General features: G+C 47.1%; 1 protein-coding gene across 1 annotated transcript in view; it reads left to right on the top strand.

Moving 5' to 3' along the window:
- WNT3A (Wnt family member 3A) overlaps positions 1–21414 on the top strand; it is a 127239-nt gene that overhangs the window by 49161 nt on the left and 56664 nt on the right. Inside the window, exon 2 of the mRNA XM_053262782.1 lies at positions 19971–20212. Coding sequence (XP_053118757.1) covers positions 19971–20212 — 242 coding nt within the window. The remainder of the gene's footprint in view (positions 1–19970; positions 20213–21414) is intronic.

The following is a 21414-nucleotide window of genomic DNA, read 5'->3' as shown; positions in this document are numbered from 1 at the left end:
TGACTTGCATCGTCCACAATTTTGCTTTTCGTTACCACTATTCAGCCTCATTTAAGATTTCTTTACTTCATGAACTGAGCTTCAGTGAGGGGGGGGGCATTTTAAACTCTTGTCTCTGGGCCCACTCCAACCTTGCTAGGCCCCTGGGTGGTAAGGAGAAGTTAGTCAGCTAGTTGCACAGAGCACCCTCTGTCTCTTGCAAATAAGGCTACATAAGTTACTAGTGCATCACATATCTCATTGGTGGTTTTCTACAAAATATTGGTGTTCCTGGTGGGGCTCTTCGCTGATGTTCTAGATGTGTGTGTTGTAATCTCTTGCCTGTGAATTTGTCACTTAGTTTGGTTCAGTTTAACTGTATAGTCTCTTGCGAAAAAGTGCCAATAAAACCTTATCTTTAGAAAGTTTAGAGTTCACCTGCTCACACAACTCTGAGTGTCATCTGCGTGTTATGACACCCAGATCTACTTCTCCATGTCAACATCATCAGGAGATGGCATAACCTCTCTAAATGCCTGCCTGCAAGCAGTAATGGGCTGGATGAGGGAGAATAAACTGAGACTGAATCCAGATAAGATGGAGGTACTTATTGTGTGGGGTCAGAACTCCAGAGACAATTTTGATCTGCCTGTTCTAGATGGGGTTATGCTTCCCCAAATGGAACAGGTACGTAGTCTGGGAGTACTTCTGGATCCACACCTCTCCCTGGTTTCTCAGGTTGAAGTGGTGGCCAGGGGTGCTTTCTATCAGCTTCGGCTTATACACCAGCTGCGCCTCTTTCTTGAGATGAACGACCTCAAAAGTGGTACGTCTGCTAGTAACCTCCAGACATGACTTCTTTAATGCACTCTATGTGGGGCTGCCTTTGTATGTAGTCCAGAAACTGCAGTTGGTACAGAATGCAGCAGCCAGGTCGGTCTCTGGATCATCTCGGAGAGACCACGTTACTCCTTTCTTGATAGAACTACACAGGCTGCCAAAAGGTTTCCCAGCAAAATACCAAGTGCTGGTTATAACCTGTAAAGCCCTAAATGGCTTCGGCCCTGGGTATTTAAAAGAACGTCTTCTTCATTATGACCCCCACCTCCCATTGAGGTCTTCTGAAGAGGTCCAGCTACACGGGGACAGGCCATCTCGGTTGCTGCCCCGAGACTGTGGAATGCTCTCCCTTCTGAAATACAATCCTCCCCATCTCCGACAATTTTTAAAAAGCATTTGAAAACCCACATCTTCAGCCAAGCTTTTTCAGCTTTTTCAATTTTTTAAAGTTTTGACCTGTTTTTAATTTTTAGATTGCCTTAATTGTTTTAAGATTTTTGTGCATGTTTTAACTTGTTTAATGTTATTGTTATCCACCCAGAGACAAAAGGTTGGGGCGGTGTGCAAATTAGATAGATGATAGATAGATAGATAGATAGATAGATAGATAGATAGATAGATAGATAGATAGAAAGAATCAAAGTGAAATTAATGCAGGCTCGTGAGAGAATATGTATCCATGGTATTCAGTATAATATGGACCATTCAGTAGCTCCCTGTCATCAATACCACTGAGGAAGCCACCATCTTCAGGCTATGGCTCATGACTGAGCACAAGCTTTGCATCCAGCAGGTCTCAGGTCCCTGAGAGGAAAGAGGTCCTTGCTTCTCCAGGGAGCAAGGCTAGGAAATATCCCTGCCTGAAATCCAAGAGAGCTCATGCTTGCCAGTATATTTAATACAAAGCGATACTGAGCAGGATGGCCCAAAGGGTGTGACTCAGGAACAGGCAGCTCTAGATCCATGTGTTGTTCATAGGGTACCCCAAAACTTGGGAGAAGACTGTTGCTCATATTCAGAGAAGGTGTGTGGGCAAGAATGTAACCAACCTTTGGGCCTGGGGACTGTGTTCTTCATGCATTGCCTTCCCCTCGACGATTCCTCCACCCTTTTTGCTCAACAAGATAAATTGTAACTCTAATTTGGAAGAGTGCATTACACATCCTTAGGAAGGTGTGGGCATTTGCCTGCCTATGATTGTGCCATGAATCACAGAATCTGGTTTTTGCAGGGGAAAGAAGAACCCCAAAGTGCTACTGTCAGCAAAGTGTATAGGTCATTTAGTTTGTTCCTGGCAGGGGTGTAGCAAGGTTGGAGTGGGCCCAGAAACAAGATTTTAAAATGCCCCTCCCTCACTGAAGCTCAGCTCATGAAGTAAAGAAGTCTTAAATGAGGCTGAATAGTGGTCACAAAAAGCATAGTAAAAGTTATATACATATAACCTATGTGCCACAATAAAACATCATCCTAATTTTTTTTTTAAAGGTTGTGTAAATTGTGGATGATGCAAGTCATTGAATATACTAGAGAAAGACATGCTGTTCTGGTAGCTCCAGGTCTTAATACTCACATTGATTTTGGAGGATGAATACAACTGAAGGAAGCCTGGGCGGGTGCGCGGCTGGGGGAGTCAGTCATGTGATTTGCCTCGGGGGGGCAAGACAGTGGGCCCCCAGACAACTGTCTCCCCTTGCCCTATTATAGTTACGCCCCGGTTCCTGGTGTATGTTGAGTCAATGGCTGCTTATATTGAAAAATAAAATCCAGTTCCCCAGATCTCTCTCTCTCTCTCTCTCTCTCTCTCTCTCTCACACACACACACACAGCTTTGATTTCAATATATACGGTTTTGTTCAAAATGTGTAGGCTTGTTCAGAAAAGACACTCCAGCTCATGGTGGCTGTAGTGTTTGTGTGTGTGTGTGTGTGTGAACCCCTTCAAATTACAATTTCATTAAAATCCTAAAATCAGTATTTAGTCCAAAATGTAACATCAGATAAAGCTTAACTTACACTGAAAAAGTCTATCAAATAATTGTGAATTTCAAAAAGGAACTAGACAAGGCTGCCCGCTCTCTCCATTACTTTTTATATTAGTTCTTGAAGTGCTTTGTAGAAATATTAGAAAAGATGATCAATTACAAGGACCGAAAGTAGGTAAACAGGAGTATAAACTTAGATGATGTGGTGTTTTTTCTGGAAAATCCGTTAGAAAAGTTTGGAAGGCTTTTGCAAAAAATAGAACAATTTGGCCAACTGGCTGGGTTTTATATTAATAAGACCTTTTTTTTGACAAAGGTGTTGACAAAAAATATGGATCAGAAACTAAATGATAAATTTTATGAGATAAGTGAATTGAAAGTGGAGAAGAAAATTAAATATTTGGGCGTCTGGTTGACAAACAAAAACTCTTTATTGTTTTCAAATAACTGTAATGAAAAAGTATTTGCTGGGCCAGACCAATCATTCATGCCAGTGTGGTGTAGTGGTTAGAGTGCTGGACTAGGACCGGGGAGACCCAAGTTCAAATCCCCATTCAGCCATGAAAACTAGCTGGGTGACCCTGGGCCAGTCACTTCTCTCTCAGCCTAACCTACTTCACAGGGTTGTTGTGAAAGAGAAACTCAAGTATGTAGTACACCGCTCTGGGCTCCTTGGAGGAAGAGCAGGACATAAATGTAATAATAATAATAATAATAATAATAATGTAGTCCAACATCCTTTTCCCAGCACTGGCCTCTCACAAGCAGAACATGAAGGCAACTCTGATACTAACAGTTATAGTGCCTCTGAACATGGAGGCTTGATTTAGCCAGCATAACTAACAGTTGTTAACAGACTTGCTCTCCTCCATGAATCTGTCTAGTTTCCTTTTAAAGCCATCTAAGCTAGTGGGCATCACCATACCTTGTGGTACCACTTTTCCGGTTCTTTAATGAGGCAAGGTAAAGTAGTCATTGTAGACATCAGATTTTTCTCCCTCTTTTAAACCACTGGAGCCAGGTGTCATCCCATGGAAATGATAGCCAGGAAATTTACAACCGACCAGAGGAAGTACTTTTTCATACAGCACATAATTAAACTGTGGAACTCTCTGCCACAGGATGTGGTGATGGCCACCAGCTTGGATGGCTTTAAATGGGGCTTAGACAATTTTTTGGAGGACTTTGCTATCAATGGCTACTAATCCTGATGGCTATCAACTGCCTCCAGGCTCAGAGGGCATGCCTTCACACCTGTGGGCTTCTCAAAGGCATCTGGTGGGCCACTGTGTAAAAAAAAAGATGCTGGACTAGATGGGCCTTGGGCCTGATCCAGCAGGGCTCTTCCTATGTCCTTATTATTGGGGTAGCAGTAGGCGGCAGGATGCCCTCTGCTGTCACCATCAAAGCACCTCTTTGGGATCAATCTGAGCATTACCAGCTTTGCAAAGCATGCCTCTCCTCACCCTCCTTGAAAGCTTGCGAGAAGCACAAGCAAGAAGAGGAATCTGCTGGCAACGTCTCTCTGCCCCCATGCCACCTTCATGCCATTGCAGGGTCACTTTTGAAAGGCAGCTGGGCCCCCACCACGGGCATGGGGCGAGGAAGCATTTGGCGCCCCACCTCAGCTGCCAGGGCCACAATGTCTTGGCACATCACCTCGCCCCACACTTCCCCCTTTGCTAACACTCACCTGACCCCTTGAGTTGCTCCATTTGCAACAGGGACTTGCTTTTTTCATATCTTCCGGGGAGCCTAATAAAGACACTTGTTTGGGTTCCATCAGACTCGCAAGTAACATCTTGACAATTCCTTTGACAATTCCCCAGCAGGTAACTGCTGCTCACCAGTCCAAGAAGCACCTTTTCGAGTAGTTGCTGTCTTATCTTTAGCAAAGGCAGAACAACTGTCCCTATTCACCCCAAAATAGCATCCCTCCTGTGGCTTTGGCTGGCGTCTCTTTTGTCTTTCTTTTTATATTGTGAGCCCTTTCAGGGACAGGGAACCAGGGGCTACATGAGGAAATTGGGGGCAGGGGGTGTCACAGAAGGGGGAAAGCGCATTTCTGGGCACCACTGTCTACCTTTTTCTTTGTCCTGTGCATTGAGCACGTCTTTATTGAAAAGTGGTATATAAATATTCCCAATAATAATAATTCCAGCTGGCCGATAGGGAGAACATCCATGTGTCAGAGTAAATGACTGGGAGAGCTCTTAGCATGTGGAGGAGGAGCAGGTGAGGATTTATTCCTAGTTTTAGGAATGTGAAGGAACGGAGAGATTTCTCTCATATTTCTCCATTGGAAGCAACACTGAAATTCAGAGGGAATTTAGGTTTTCCCTTGGAGGAACCCTGAGAGCCAGGGAATTATGCAGAATGTCCACTTTAGAGAGGAGAGCTGGTCTTGTGGTAGCAAGCATGACTTGTCCCCGTAGCTAAGCAGGGTCCACCCTGGTTGCACAGGAATGGGAGACTAGAAGTGTGAGCATTGAGCACTGGAAGATATTCCCCTCAGGGGATGGAGCCGCCACTCTGGGAAGAGCAGAAGGTTCCAAGTTTCCTCCCTGGCAGCATCTCCAAGATAGGGCTGAGAGAGACTCCTGCCTGCAACCTTGGAGAAGCTACTGCCAGTCTATGAAGACAATACTGAGCTAGATGGACCAATGGTCTGACTGAGTATATGGCAGCTTCCTATGTTCCTATGTTCCACTTTGGGGGAATTTCTCCACCCAGGTTTCTGAGGTAAAGATGCATGGGATCTTGGCATTTTAGGACATTTATTCCAATGTCCCTCCAGGATTTGAGGAATTCCTTTCTTATGTTGAATTGATTTTTTTGGACCTGCTGTTTTTAGGGTTACATTTTAGAACAATATTCATGGTTGCTTTTGTCAGGAAGTTGTAATGCCTTATTTTGTAATCTACCTTGAGGGTCTTAGAGTTGTTTTATGGATGAGGAATTAAAAAAGTTGATAACAGCATGATAGGCATTGTACAGACCACAGAAAGGACATACTCTTTGCACAAAGGGCTTCAGGTGATGTTGGACAATCAGAACTGGGTCTTTGTTCCCATACTGGGGGTCAAGCTGTGTCTGGACTGTATTACTTCTGATGATAATGCTTGTCTGTGCCCCAAAATCCCTGCACCTAGAAATGTAGTACATGGTGGGAAACCTGTACGTAGAAGGCCTTCTCATCTTTGTGCCATTTTTACTTTGTGCAGGGAGAATATATGTGCAACGTAAGAACATACATGATTCATTTCATAGGTACAAATAAACCACCTGCTGTGATCTGAAGTAGTTCATCCCCGATGCCCATTTATTTATCATCTCAGAGAAAACTAGGTCTGTGATAAGAAGCAGGGTAAAGGGACATGAGGACACCCCATAGTTCAGTGGCAGAGCACATGTTAGACACGAAGAAAGCCCAGTTGCTTTATCTATATACTATTTTTCTGCATCCATTGCATTTAAAGTGGTTCACAGCCAGTAAAATGTGAAAAAAGCAAACAACCATCCAAACATATTCACGACAATAAGTTATCATCAATAAATTAATCATCGTCCATAAATCTATATAACTAGCGATTCAATACGAAATTTCACATGGGGATTGGCATTTTAATAAAACTAAATAATAAGCCATCCTTTTAAAATAAAAACAAACTATCCACAAACATATTGTTAACCCAGAGGCCACTAAAATAAATCAAACAATTAGGATTACAATGTAGCTAGGGATGATGGGCGTTGTTGTTGAACAACATCTAGGGATCCAAGTTTGAGAACCCCTGATCCACCACCTAAATGAGGCTAGCTCATAGAAGCAATGCTCAATACAACAATTTCTCATGAGTGGGGCTGAAGCTCAGGGGAAGAGCATCTGCTTTGCATGCGGAAGGTTTGAGGTTCATCCCTGGCAGCATCTCCAGATCGTGCTGGGAAAGACTCTTGAGCCCGAAACCTTGGAGAACCTCTCTGCTAGTCAGTGTAGACCATCTTGAACTAGTTGATCCAATGGCCTGACTCAGGATAAAGCAGCTTCCCATGTTCTCTAATTTGCATGCCATGAAAACACTCTACTATTAAATAATACAACAGCATTCTTTGGCTTCCTTATCAGAACAAAAACAAATGTTGTGATTTCCCCTTGATTCTAATCTGATGCAACAGATCTACAAGACACAACAGGATGTGCATTAGCCAACTTGTGGGTCCTACTGGGGCTGCTTTCCAGTCTTAGGACCCAACAGCATTCCAGTTCTGTCTTCACTAACAGCCTTCTGTTTGGCAGAGTACTGACTCTTCCTCAGAATTAAGACTCACCCAATCCCTTTAAAACCCCACAGTGATGAGTGATGGTGGGCAGCTCCAGTGCTGAGTCACCTGTGAGGTGCGAAATGATGTCTTCTGTGATTCTGGTGAAAGCAGGCATGTCCAGCCCCTCCAGCAATGGGGAAGGCAGTGCACGTGAGTGGCTACAGATCATTGGCCTAAAACATGGGTGCAGGGGGTTACCTACCTCCACCCCAAAACCTGCTGACAATACCCCGGACTGTTGTGGGACTAGTCTTCCCGACATTGCTCTGATTCTAAATTTGTTTAAAGGATTAACTAAGAAGTTGAATGCAAGATGTCTGAAGATTAATCAAGGGGATTTTTTTCCCCTAATGAAGAACCGGCTTCTAGCCTCTTCATATCTAACGGGGGCACCTGAGGTTGCCACTGCCCATGGCGTAGACATGCTCTCCCCCATCCCCATGAGAGTCTCTGCTTCTATTGTCGGTTCTGAGATTGATCATGTCTAAACCCACCAATCTCAGCATCTCTTGCTCTACTTCCTTCAGGGACTTTGACATCTGTAACTTACTTCACATCTCAGTTACAGATGTCGGGTTCCCTGGGGGAATTAGGACAGGATATGCTGAGAGTGGTGGGTTCAGACAACACAACCAGTTTGGGTATACTGGAACAACAATGGAAGTAGCGGCTTGTGCGGGGATGGGAGGAGTATGCAACCTCAGATGCTACCATTATACCTGAGCCTGCCTTTTGTATGAGCCCTACTTTGGGTGCATCTCGGGCATCTGTGCTGTTTGCCCAAAATATGTCCCATAACCCCAGTGGATAACAGTTTAGTGCCTGCTGCATCTGCTTGAACTCTGGCCAATCTTCCTTGAGAATCTACCACACCATTTTGTCAACCCATGTGGGAAGCTAGTTCCAGATATTTCAGAAACCTTGCAGAGACCCAGTTGCATGGATGCAAATTTTGATGCCACCCACATCACTATGGTAATAAAGAGTTAGCCATAATGTACGAACAGCTCTACTTTTCAGTGCAGGGGTTCTCAAACTTGGGTCCCCAGATGTTGCTGGACTTCAGCTCCCATCATTCCCGGCCACAATGACCTTTGGCTCCAGCCAAAGGATGTTTGGAGTTGAAGTTCAGCAACATGGGAAGCCCTGGTTTAGTGCTAAGGAGAATTGCATTTCTAAATTCTGGGCATCCAAGACTCCACCTAGTCCAATATCCTATCTGCTACAGCAGCCAGCAAAGATTCACAAGCAGGGCTGTTTGTCCCCAGCATCTGGTTTCAAGACATTTGCCAAATCTGTACAGGTATTCATGTGCAGGGGGAAAGGACAGAAAATGACAAAAATCCTAATGAAGGTGTGGTAGAAAGTGAAGTGGCGACGGAAAGTGCAGACAAAGTGAGTCGACAGTGGCTAAAGGAAGGCTTTGCAGGGATTTAAAAGCAGAAAAGGAAACAGGTTGACAAATGAGGATGGAAGCATGGTGTTGAAGCATACTGCGATTTTCGTTTCATCCTCTAAAGTGCTCGCAATCCCTCCTTATTCTGTACCACCTGTGATTTTGGTACACAAACAGTCTTTCATCTAAGACTTTAATGAAGGCGTTGGACAATGGAAGAGCCAGGGTGCTCCCAGAAACTGCAGGCACACGGAAGCACGCTCTGCAGTCAGTGCTCTGCAGTGTGGAATACAGTCCCTGATGGAAAGAAGGGTGTTGTCTGTTTTGCAAATCTATAGACTTCTGTGGCTGGTCCTGGACAACCGACGGAGGAACTCTGAACTCATTCGGATTGCACTCTATTGAAATTTCAGTGCAAGCCCCATTTTAAGCAAACTCCCCTCCATGTTTTCCATTTCAAAACAAAACAAAATGGTGATCTGGACTGAGGTGGGTAGCGTTGAGCCCTTTCCCCCTGCATTATGGCCCCAATAAAAATCTCTCCCCACACAAACTGCAATTTGCCTTGGGACAGAGACAACTATTGGTGCCATTAGTTTAGTTTGACCTTCAGAGGGGCCTTTTAATTATTTGATTGTAGCATAAATAGGCTGTGCACTTGTTTCAGTCCAACAGGCATGTCAGACCCAATATGCCCCCTGTCGGACATTATCGGAAGGGGTTCTACTATGACAGGAGGGACCCCAACAGCCAGGACTCCAACTAGAACTCCTCCTGCCAGAGTTCCAACATGCCTGTCGGGTCCAATGGCATGAAAAAGAAGCCTCATCTCCGCTAAGAAGTGACTTCTCTTTTGCTCGATAGGGATTTAACAGCTAAAGAGAGACCCCTTTAACTTTTAGATCCCAATGGCAGGGTCTCAGAAAATTGCCAGATTTTTTAATTCGATCTGACCCAACCCAACAGTTTGAGGGTATTATATCAGTCCCTCCCGACAATTTTTCTGTAGAGTCAGTTCACATAAGGGCCCGCCATTTTTTAGCAAGCACAGGCCTAAAAGCGAGCCATTCTTTCTGCACATTCATGTGCAATTTGCACATTTATGCACTCCAGGGGAACTGCTGCTGCAGCGGGGAAGTTTTCTTGGATAGTTCTCACTGAGAATGTGCCTCCTCCTTGCTATTCACCTGGTGCCAAATCTGATGGTTTCCAGACGCCAGGTAACACCTGTGTTGTTTTCCTGGGCTTTTAATAAATTTCAGGGTGATTCATTTTACTGCGGCTCTTAACTTTTGCTGGCAATAAATGTTTTACTGTCACTATATTTACAATGCTGTTGTTTTATGATATATGGATTTAATATATTGGTGGAAGGCCCCTTGGGAATCATGGATTGAAAGGCTAAAATTATGTTAAACAAATATGTGAAAGGATCCCTCCCCCCACCTTTTCTTTTTTTCTTTTCTTTTTTGGCATGAGGGAAAATTCCATGATGTGAGCCCCCACCTGCTGTTTGAAGTGGTACAGTCCAGACCCAGGTGAACCACCTTTGTGAGAATTTGGCCACTGTGACGGAGAATATGGATGGAGGGAATGCAGTTCTCATGGAGGGGCAAATGACACATTCTGCACCAATGTGTAGGATGAAGCCCCACTTTTAAAATAAAAAACAGCCTGGGGAGGCTTCAGTTTTGTGCAACAGTTGAGGGAATGCTTAAAATTTTCACCACCAATAATTTCTCCCCTGGAGGGAAAGCAGCTTGGAGAAGGCAACCCTGAGCGCCAAAACAGCTGGTGAGAAAAGGGTTAGGCTTCTCCCCCCTGCTAAACCACCTCTCTGCTAAAAATCACAAAGTGGAAGTGGCAGACGCACATGCGCACAGCATACATACATGCGCACATGCATAGGCCACTTCCAATATGATGCTGACCGGGGCTGCAACGAGGTACACTGCAGCCCTGCTCCAGTGGTTTTGGGGAGACTGCCGGCGGGGGGAAGTGGCGAAGCAGGAAAGGGCACGCTCCCTGCCCCTTAAAGGGCCCCCTACCTCTGAACTGGCTCAAACGCCAGACTTTCGAACCAGTTCGGCACGCCGCAAAAGGAGTGCTGAACTGGTTCATGCGCATCCCTAGTGGCTACTGCTTTTTGCAATTTGAGGGGAGTGTTTTACAGTTTTACAGTTCTTGTATTAACTTTTTACTGCAAAGTTTCAAGGGGCCAAAGGTTTGTGGCTGATCTAACTCATGGCTATCTGAGAAAGTGCTGAATAGGTTAATGATGGGAAAGTGAATCAACCCCTTGCAGGATCTCACAAAGCCATCTTTGGACAAAACCAAATAGTGGTGTAATATGACCTTCCAGGCCACCTAACAGGGCATCGTGTGCTGTGGTGGACAGAGTGACAGACACAGAACAAGGAGATCGGGGTCCAAAATCCCCATTTGGCACTGAAGTTCCCTGGGTTGTCTAAGTCTAACATTTGCAGGACTCTTGTGATGGTAAAATAGGATAGCTCTACATCTGGTGCCTTTGAGCATGGGTGGATGAAATGTGATATGTCAGCATTAAAGCTGGGCATAGGTTTGAGTGATATGGAGAAGTATTGTGTCAAATGCAGGGATGTGGGCATAGAGATGGGTCAGTAGATCATTGGTAGAGCACCTTCTTTGCTTGCAGAAGGACCCATGTTCAATCCCTGGCAACAGCTCCAAGTAGGACTGAAAAAGACCTGTAACCTCAGAGAGCTGCTGCCGGTCAGTGTAGACAATAGCAATAGCAATAGCAATAGCAATAGCACTTACATTTATATACCGCTCTATAGCTGGAAGCTCTCTAAGCGGTTTACAATGATTTAGCATATTGCCCCCAACATTCTGGATACTCATTTTACCGACTTCGGAAGGATGGAAGGCTGAGTCAACCTTGAGCGCCTGGTCAGGATCGAACTTGTAACCTTCTGGTTACAGGGCAGCAGTTTTACCACTGCACCACCAGGGGCTCAATACTGAGCTAGATGGCCCAATGGTCTGACGCTGTAGATGTTGGCTTCCTACGATCCATCTGAGAAAATGCTTAAATATGTGTCCTTGGGAGGAGCCCTGACATTCTCTTCGACTTCCCCTCTCTAGTGGGGTTGGGAATCACTAAGGCAAGGAAAAGGCAATTGTGGTCTGTTAATAGAGACACAGCCACTGGCTCGATGGTGCATTGCCTCTTTAAGAAGCAAGCCCAGAAGGCTGCCGTGTGAGAAGGCCATGTGACAGTTCCAGTTTTGCAGAAGGCACCTGTGGGAGTGGTTGGGCCTGAATGACCTCCTCAGGGACCGGAGCAGTCCTGGGCGTAAAAAGACTAGAAACGAGAGGCAGCCCCCAGAGGCGTTGTGCTAGCTTGCATGTAACTAATGTTACATTTTTATGTACTGGGCTTTTCCAGTGAATTGTTAGCCAAAAAAAAGTTGCGTTACCAGAAGATAAGGTTGTTCTCACAACTAAATGGGGCAGGTTCCTCCAGGATTCCACAGTGCAGCTCAGAAGAGCTCTAACCCCCAGACCATGGGGACCCAGCCGATGGCCTCCAAGGTCCAAGAGGCCTCCAAGGGACCATGGGGGCCTCCAGGAGGCCTCCTGCCCCCACCCCCCACCTGCCACGCCACTGCCACGCCATGCTGAACTGCCCAAAGGACCTTCCTCTAGCCGCCCATGTGTGTGGCCAGAGGGTGGGGACGGGGACTGAGCCAAGCAGGCCTCCCCCTCCCCCGTGGTGGCAGTGGGACAAGCGGCCACTGGGCCTGGCTGGCCGGCCCACCCAACGGTCCTTGCAAACTGCAAGGCGCTCCAGTGTGCCTGCACGGAAAGGAGCGCCTCACTGTGTGCAAGGACCGCTGGGCCAGACAGCCCGGCCCAGCAGCCACGCTGCCTGCTGCCACCACTGGGCAGGGAGGCCTGCTCAGCTCACCCCCCACCCTGCCCCCGGTAGCACACATTGGTGGCTAAAGTTAGGTAACTTTTGGCGGTTCGGTTCCGTGGGGCAGCGACAGGCACGGGGTGGCAGCAGGAGGCCTCCCCAAAAATGCAGGGGGGGGACTTGCAGTGTGTGTGTGGGGGGGTCCTCATGGCAGGGGCAGCCCCAGCCCCAGTTTTGCCTAGGTGGACCACTGGAGCAGCTGCCCTCAGCATAGCAGCAGCTCTGTTCGGCCTGGCCCCTCTTTCCCCCCAACTCTCTGGTTAATATGGCCACTGGCCAGCTGGGAGCAGTACTGGGGAAGCCGCGGTGGCACAGAGGACCAGAGGAGGAGGCTGTTCTCCTCCGACCTCACTTTTAACCTGGGTAGCTGATCTGGGCTACCCCAGGGATGGAGCTTCTGGGCTGGGAGGGCTCTCAGTGTCCCAGATGACCAGAGCTCCCTGGGATAACCCTCTCCCACCCAGGTAGCTCTGGCTGTGAGAATAGCCCGGATGTCGTCTGCACGTCACCGTTCTCAGACCCCTTGTTAGAAGTCAAATCTGCAAGTTTTGACTGGGCTCAAGCAATACCACGCGACTCATCTCAGCCTGAGATTGGGCCTGTCTGGATAATACTTTACCAACTGGAGGAATTCGAAAGGGGTTGTGCAGAAAGTGCACCCATCGGGTTGTCCTCTACAGATATTCTAGCACCTTCTGGCACTTTGCTTTATCACGTGGAGGTGGGCTGACCTTCCAAATGTGGCCATTTGGATGAGCAGCCCACCCCCATATGATAAAGGGACATGCCAGGAGGGCATTGGAATATCCATGGAAGATGTCCCAGGAGGCACTGCCGCTTGCAAACCCACACAATCAGTGTGGTGGTGAGCTCCAGAGCTCAGACGGGAGGGGGAACACCCAAGCTGGGTCCTCCAGGCTCTCTCTGCGCATCCCCTTTCCGATGGTGTGGGCTGGTAAGGTATCCTCCAAATCAGTTCACTGTTTTCTTGCTCATCTCTTTTCCCCGCTTTTCATCAGAGTTTGGTGATCTGACGTAGGCAAGGTGTCTGAGTCTTTTCAACTCTGATGAAAAGACTCAGGATGGGTCCTGAGTTCCCATCCCTCAAGACCCACTGTGGGGCTTCCATTCTAAAAATATCCACCTTGTGCCAAGTATAAGATCATTATGGAGTCTGAGCTCAAACATTAGCAGAGAGAGAGAGAGAGAGAGAGAGAGAGAGAGAGAGAGAGAGAGAGAGAGAGAGAGAGAACACGAACACTTCTAGGAAGAGAATCTTAATGGTTCCATAAATAGCTGTAAGGTATGTCTTGAGTCGGGTCTGACCGATCTGCGTTGACAAGGCACTGCCTTCAATTATACAGCATGCTCTGGCCTGTAAGAGCAAAATCAATTTGTTATTATTATTTTTAAAAAATTCTGAGAGTATGTTGGAGCCGTACTCATTTTAGGAACCTAGGGAACCCATCGCAAACACAGGAGGGAATGCTCATAAACCAATGCACAAGTCAGTTAGATCTGGAGAATTTGGTACTGGTTTCTAAGTGCTCTACTAGTGGGCTTTGGCCCCTCCGAAAATTAATTTAAACTCTCATTTGCACAGATGCTATAAGAAGAGCCCTGTTGGATCAGGCCCAAGGCCATGTAGTCCAGCATCCTGTTTCACACAGTGGCCCACCAGATGCCTACCAGGTAGTAGTCATCTGGGGCAGTCATAAATAGCCCTTGTTGGATGGATGATGCTTCCTTATGTGGAACCTCCCAGATGCGACAGTCTGAGTCTTGGTGAACGGTCTTAGAAACAAAAAAGCGACCACGAACAGGTTTTCTCACACTTGTGTCCCCAGATGTTGCTGGAATATAATTCCCATCAGCCCCAACTGCAATGGCTGAATGTTATTGTGGCAGGGGATGATGGGAGTTGTATTCCAACAACTGGGAATGCAAGTCTGAGAACTCCACTGTTAGGAGTATCTTAGATCACTGGTGTTGAGTCAAATCGCCAAGGTGCATAGATCATTTCCTGGTTTCTGTTACTCTATGGTTACCAGTTGTGTGGAAGTAGAGTTAGCATTGCCAACTTCAGCACTTTTATCCATTGGATTTATTTTAAAAAACCTAAAAAAACCCCCTCTAAATCAGTATTCATAACTGAGACCAGAGCTGGTCCAAATCATTTTGGTGCCTGCAGCAAGGTGCCTAATACCACCCCACATTCCCTCTCCACACACATGCACACTGGTTCCCAGCCCCCTTACCCAGCCCTTCCTGCTGTGACACCTCTGCTCTTCACTGCCAGTCTGTGCAGACAATACTGAGCTAGATAGACCAATGGTCTGACTTAGTATATGGCAGCTCCCTATGTTCCAGTGCTGGGCTGGTGGACAGTTGAAATGATGCCACACCCAGCTGGGAGAGCACGATGGAGGAGGGAAAGGAAACTGAAGAAGAGACAGGGAGAGGAGGAGGAATTCCTACCCATAGAGTTGGACTGGCTAGAGTGGTGCTGGTGGCAGCTGGGAGGAGCAAGCCGGGGAGATGGCTGCAAATCTTCTACTCTCCCAAATCCACCACCTGAAGTGACTTGCTTCACCCTCCTGTATGGCAAGGCTGGCTCTGACTGAGATGCGATGATACAAGAAAAATATAAACACACATTTTTAAAATCTTGGATCTTCAGCTGGATGCATGAAGAGCAGGATGCAGGAGCAGAAGGCAAATCAAGATTGAGGGTGGGGCTGTGGGACACAAACCCTCTGTTCCTCCACACATTCACTGATCCCATGGGGGGAGGTATGAACAGAGGTGTGATCCCATGGGTGGGGGCTCACAATAACAGTGAATTCAGGAGGGGATTGCAGTGGAGGCCATCCCATTTGAGCACTGAAGTTAACGGCAAAGTGATTGCAACTGGACCCAAATCCTGAATCAGAAGTTCTGTCTAGTTCACTCAACCAGTTCATGGATTCGGGACAAGTTGAGGTCTTGTTTCAGTGACTGGGGCCTGTTGAACTGTTCTTGAGAACTGGCAGCTCCCAACCAGATTATCCTAGCTCAGCACAGATCCTCCTATGCAGGCTTTGCAGAGTAGATGCAACCAAGTATTCTATTCCAGGGTGAGGCCCAAAGGGGCATTCCGACAAGGCATGCCAAAGGCATAGGTCAGACATCAAGGGGTCAGAACCACAGCTAGATGCTGGACGCAAGACAAACAAGCAAGCCCACAAGCAAACCAGGCTCCATGGCAAACAGGGAGCTTGGAGGGCTGCCCCACCACTGGTCAGCAGCCATGTTGTCCAGCAGAGAAAAATATGCATTGAGCCCCACATTCCCAAAGGGAATCTACTTACAAGTAACAGGAGATCCGCTCTGTTATTCAGGCATGTACTCGGGCAGGGCTGAAATAACTCCTTTGGGCCCTAGGCTTGATGGGGTGGTAGATGAAATTCTTCCTGGATGCAGGTAGCTCTGGGGAAGATGGGAATTCAGAGTGATTCCCTCTGGAACAAAGGGTGTAGGTTCCACTGTTCCCTGGGGGAAAGATCTCACATGGAGGCCAATTCCCTGATGGGATCTCAGCTGATGGGATTTGAGCTGTCAGTGACTGACCAGGAGAGAGATCTCTTGGGGTCATGGTGGACAGCTCCTTGAAAGTGTCTTTTCAGTACATGGCAGCTGTGAAAAAGGCAAATTCCATGCTAGGGATCATTAGGAAGGGGATTGGAAATAAAAGTGCTAATATCATAATGCCCTTATACAAATCTATGGTGCTGCCACACCTGGAGTACTGCATACAGCTTTGGTCACCGTATCTTAAGAAGGATATTAAGAACATAAGAACAGCCCTGCTGGATCAGGCCCAAGGTCCATCTAGTCCAGCATCCTGTTTCTCACAGTGGCCCACCAGATGCTGCTGGAAGCCACAGGCAGGAGTTGAAGGTGTGCCCTCTCTCCTGCCATTTCTCCCCTGCAACTGGTTCTCAGAGCCATCCTGCCTTTTGAGACTGGAAAATTGTAGAACTGGAAAAGGTGCAGAAGAGGGCAAGCAAAATGATCAGGGGCCTGGAGCACCCTCCATATGAGGCTAGGCTACAGCATCTGGGGCTCTCTACCTTGGAAAAGGGGTAACTAAGGGGAGACATGATCGAAGTGTATAACATTATGCATGGAGTGGAGAGGGTGGTCAGAGAGAGATTTTTCTCCCTCTCTCACAACACTAGAACCAGGGGTCACCCCATGAAACTGAAGGTTGGGAAATTTAGGACCGACAAGCAGAAGTACTTTTTCACACAGCACATAATTAATCTGTGGAATTCTTTGCCATGGAATGTGGTGATGGCCACCAGCTTGGATGGCTTTAAAGGGGGTTTAGACAGATCCATGGAGGACAAATCTATCAATGGCTACTAGTCTGATGGCTATAGGCCACCTCCAGCCTCAGAGGCACGACGCCTCTCACTACCAGTTGCAGGGGAGCAACAACCGGAGAGAAGGCCTGTGGGCTGCTCGGAGGCACCTGGTGGGCCACTGTGTGAAACAGGATGCTGGACTAGATGAGCCTTGTGCCTGATGCAGCAGGGCTGTTCTTAGGTTCTTATGTTCACTGACTGCTTCCTGTGGTGTTTCAGCCCCCAGTCCTCTCCACCCTCCAGATCTGCAGAGCTTTCCTTTGATGGGTCAGGGTCCTGGGCCATGACACAAAGTCGTGGTCAAGCATTGCCTGTAGGTGTCCACTTCTGGCAAGGCTGAGCCCACAGACAGGTCAGGAAGGTGCAGGTCTCTTCTAGCCAACCACCCAGGGCCTACAGAGACAAGGGGGAGGAAACAGTCTACAGACAAGCAGAGTTCAGTTCCAGATCAGAACTCAAGGGTGGTGGTCAGAAAGAGACCTTCAGAACCCTGGACAGGTCCCAGCAAGCAGACGCCTTCTCATTCTGAAAATGGTCTTCTGTCTCACCTCAGCCTTTTCTTCTTCCTGGGTCGGACTGGCCTTATTAGGCTCAGCCCTGTTTCTGAGCTGGGCACAGCCTGAAGGAGGCCGCCCTCTGGCCTGGAGCTGGACACTCCCCAGTATCCCCTCTACATGATTTCTCGCCGGCTTTGGAATGTGGGCTTGGTCAAGCAGCAGGCCAAGTTGGAGGGCAGAAGCCATCCCCTCCATGGAACTGGACGCAAGGGCTGGCATCTCCAGGGGTCTGGGCTTCCGAGCAATGAGTTTGGGGATTCCTTGTGGTTGGGCTGGCGTTCAGTGTTGGGCCAGGGCCTCTCGGGTCTGGGTCACTGGCTCTACGCTCTCGTTGCCTCTCTCTGGGCTAGAAGTCAGGTTCATGACAGCAGATGTGTTGAAGAATGATCTAAACATGCCCAAATCCCCAGGAAAAGCCAACTCCTCTTGACTTCACCACATAGCTGTATGAATTGCCCGAGGCTTGTCTGGGAGAAAGGTGATTTCCTTTTGGAAAATGCTGACTCCAGGGTTGAAGTGCTAATACCTTCTGTGAGCTGCCTGAAAGTGCCATTTCTCCTTCTTTGCATTCCTTTGAAGTATCACGAATCAGTTACTCATTAGCCAGGCAAGTTGCTTTCAGATTCAGGAGGACGGGTGAAAAATAGGGGATCTACCTGCCTAAGGATGTATCCAGACTAACACTTTTGTCTCGGTCTGCTTTATTTCATTTTCATTTAGTGATGTTTAAGTCTTCTCTATTGTATTTCCATTTACCAGCTCCTCAAAAAATCAACAACTATCATTCTATAAAGTCTAAATTGCCCCTAAATAAAGCATGACTTAAATAATTTGAAGCTGGAAGCAGCAACTTGCAGATAAAGTTCGCAGGTTAAGGACTCATGATGTTGCATTTGTTCCACACCAGCTATATGCACATTTCTTATATTTACAACTTTCCCAAGCATTTTAGGTTTTGGGTTCACACCCATCTTCTTAAATAAATGCTGGATTTGCACATTTGCATCAATGTGCATACCTATGTGCATCTTCACATATTTGAAAGTTTGCAAAAACAAAAAACCACGTTTTGAGATAGGGTATTATGAAGTCTCTAGGTTCCGGGACTCTCAAGGAAACACACTTAGCTAGCAAATGAGCAGGGAGTAAAGGCATAAAGAGTGTGTGTGTGTGTGTGTGTGTGTGTGTGTGTGTGTGTGTGATGAAGGAAGAGGAGGACAATGTGAGGAAGTTGAACTTTAGCCCCACCCAGTTGTCCAGATGTTGTCAGTGAGATCCAGGCTTTTGCATGAAATAGCAGGGACCTGAATGCAAAGAATGTCAGATCCCAGGATAAGATCCCAAAATAAACCTCAGAGATCATGTAATACGTGTATGGTTATTTGTTTGTTTGTTTGTTTGTTTGTTTGTTTTATTCAATTTCTATACTGTCCTTCCAAAAATGGCTCAGGGAGGTTTACACAGAGAAATAATAAATAAATAAGATGGATCCCTGTCCCCAAAGGGCTCACAATCTAAAAAGAAACATAAGACAGACACCAGCAAGAGTCACTGGAGGTCCTGTGCTGGGGGTGGATAGGACCAGTTACGCTTTCCCTGCTAAATAAAGAGAATCACCACGTTAAAAGGTGCCTCTTTGCCCAGTTAGCAGGGGTATTAAAATAATGTTGCAAGATGTCACATTTTATTTCCTATTTACAACAATGCAACATTCTTTTCCAAGGCATTTGATGAAAAGCCAAGTATCAGATTACTAGGAGGCTTAGATGGAGCAGCAGGCCAGGGAAGGTGGCATCCTTAGAGCCCTTATCTACATGGCAAAGGAATTCCCAGGTGCTTCCCGCAACCCCACATACTTTGTAGATCCATTTGATTCATTCACAGGTCACGGAGCGGTTGTGGGGAACTGAGAAGTCTGCATGTAAAAGACTTTGGGACTCTGTACATGATGATTTGTCCTGAAATGCAAAAGAGGTGAATCAAAACCCACTGACTTGACTCGGGGGTGAGAAAGTCAACTCAGGCCAACCTTTGATTCACCCCTTGCATTTATGAACCCATCTGAGGTTGCTGTGAATTAAGAACGGCTGCTTTATACCGACTCAGACCATTGGTTTCTATTCAGTTTTATCTAGACAGACAGGCGGCAGCTTCTCAAGGATTGCAGGCAGGAGTCATAATCTCAGCCCTATCTGGAGAGGCTGCCAGGGAGGGAACTTGGGATCTTCTGCATGCAAGCAGGCAGGTCCTCTTCCCAGAGCAGCCCCACTCCTTAAGGGGACTATTTTACAGTGCTCATGCATGTCGTCTCCCATTCAGAGGCAAACCAGAGTGTATCCTGCTTAGCAAAGAGAGCAAGTCATGCTTGGTGCCACAAGGCCAGCTCTCTTCCTACATAGCCAGGTTGGAAGGGAGAGGCAGATGGGCTTGGGGAAGAACTAGCTTCTTTGCAGATGTTTGTTCTGTGGACAATTGCTCATGTGAATGGAATGACACCCCTTGTCCTCCCTCTTTTTTTTAGGTCCCTGGCTATTGGCCACCAGTATTCCTCCTTGGGCACGCAGCCCATCCTCTGTGGCAGCATCCCTGGTCTGGTGCCCAAGCAACTCAGGTTCTGTCGGAACTATGTGGAGATCATGCCCAGCGTAGCCGAAGGGGTGAAGATCGGCATCCAGGAATGCCAGCACCAGTTCCGCGGCCGGAGGTGGAACTGCACAACTGTCAATGACAGCTTGGCTATCTTTGGGCCTGTGCTGGATAAAGGTGAGCTCGTGGTTTTGCAGAAAGAATGACAGAGATGAACAAAGCCAGGAGATCTCAGCGGAAAAGGCTAACTCTTCAAACCTCTCGGGCCAAAGGTTCTCAACCGCGGGTCCCCAGATGTGGCTGGACTACAACGCCCATCATCCTCAGCCATTGTGGTGGTGGATGATGGGAGTTGTAGTCCAGCCACAGCTGGGGACCCACGTTTGCAAATCCCTGCCCTAGGCAATTGGAGACTGTTGGCTTTTTCTGTCTGACTGCCTGGAGACCCAGACTGTGCTTGTGGCTTTAGTTATGAGCCAATGCAGTCAAAATGTGCAATAGGATTTCCATGATGAGGACAGGCAGGCAGTGGTACCAGTGGAAATCAGTTACGCGGGTACAAGGTTATGTGGTGGGAGCTGTCGAGGGCAGTTGGGCATTGCCAGGTTCCTCTTTCATTCCAACAATATGGTGGATATCCTTAATTGCTGGTCATCCTTAATTGCTGGACGTATTTGGCTGAGCTCCTGGGATGGTATCATGGAATGTTCACCAATATTCTCATTGCTCAAAGGAAGAGAGCTGACAGCAGTCGACAAGCTGGAAGTTGGCAACAAAAGTGCAAGGCCATCTTTTAAAGTGGCGCCTCCCTGATATTTAGCAGGCGGAGATCAACCGTCCCTATTCAGTGCAACATGGCATCTCTCCAGTGGCTGCAGTGCTGTTGCTGTCATCTTCTGTGTGTTTTCTCCGTAGCTTGTGAGCTACTTTGGGACAAGGAACCATTTTCTGATGCTTTTTGCCACACAAATGCTGTCAGGATTTTTTTTTGCACAGCAGTATATAAATATTAATATTCACCGCATTTTAAAAATGTACAGCTAAAAAGATGCATTCAACAAACATATGCGTCATATAGGAGTTCTTGCTGGAGAGCAGGTGAGAGTCAAACTGATATCCAACCCCCATATCCAACCCCCTGCCTTTTGCTGCCTCATTTGCAGGTGGGAAACATGGGGTCCATTTCTGGAATATTTCAAGGTAGGATGCATTTTGGGTGTATCTCAACTTACCTCTGGCAGCCCAGTGCCCCTCCCAAGAACCACTGACTGGTGGCCACCATCTTTTTCCCAGAATACCCCTCTGAGCAACAGTCCATCAACACATAGGGACTGCAATAAATTGTGTCCGGGGATCATGGGAGTTGTAATCCAGCAACA

Source organism: Hemicordylus capensis, chromosome 6, assembly GCF_027244095.1.
Source record: "Hemicordylus capensis ecotype Gifberg chromosome 6, rHemCap1.1.pri, whole genome shotgun sequence".
Classification (NCBI taxonomy): Eukaryota; Metazoa; Chordata; class Lepidosauria; order Squamata; family Cordylidae; genus Hemicordylus; species Hemicordylus capensis.
Note: the sequence above shows the minus strand (reverse complement) of the source record. Positions and strands in the feature narration are given on the sequence as shown.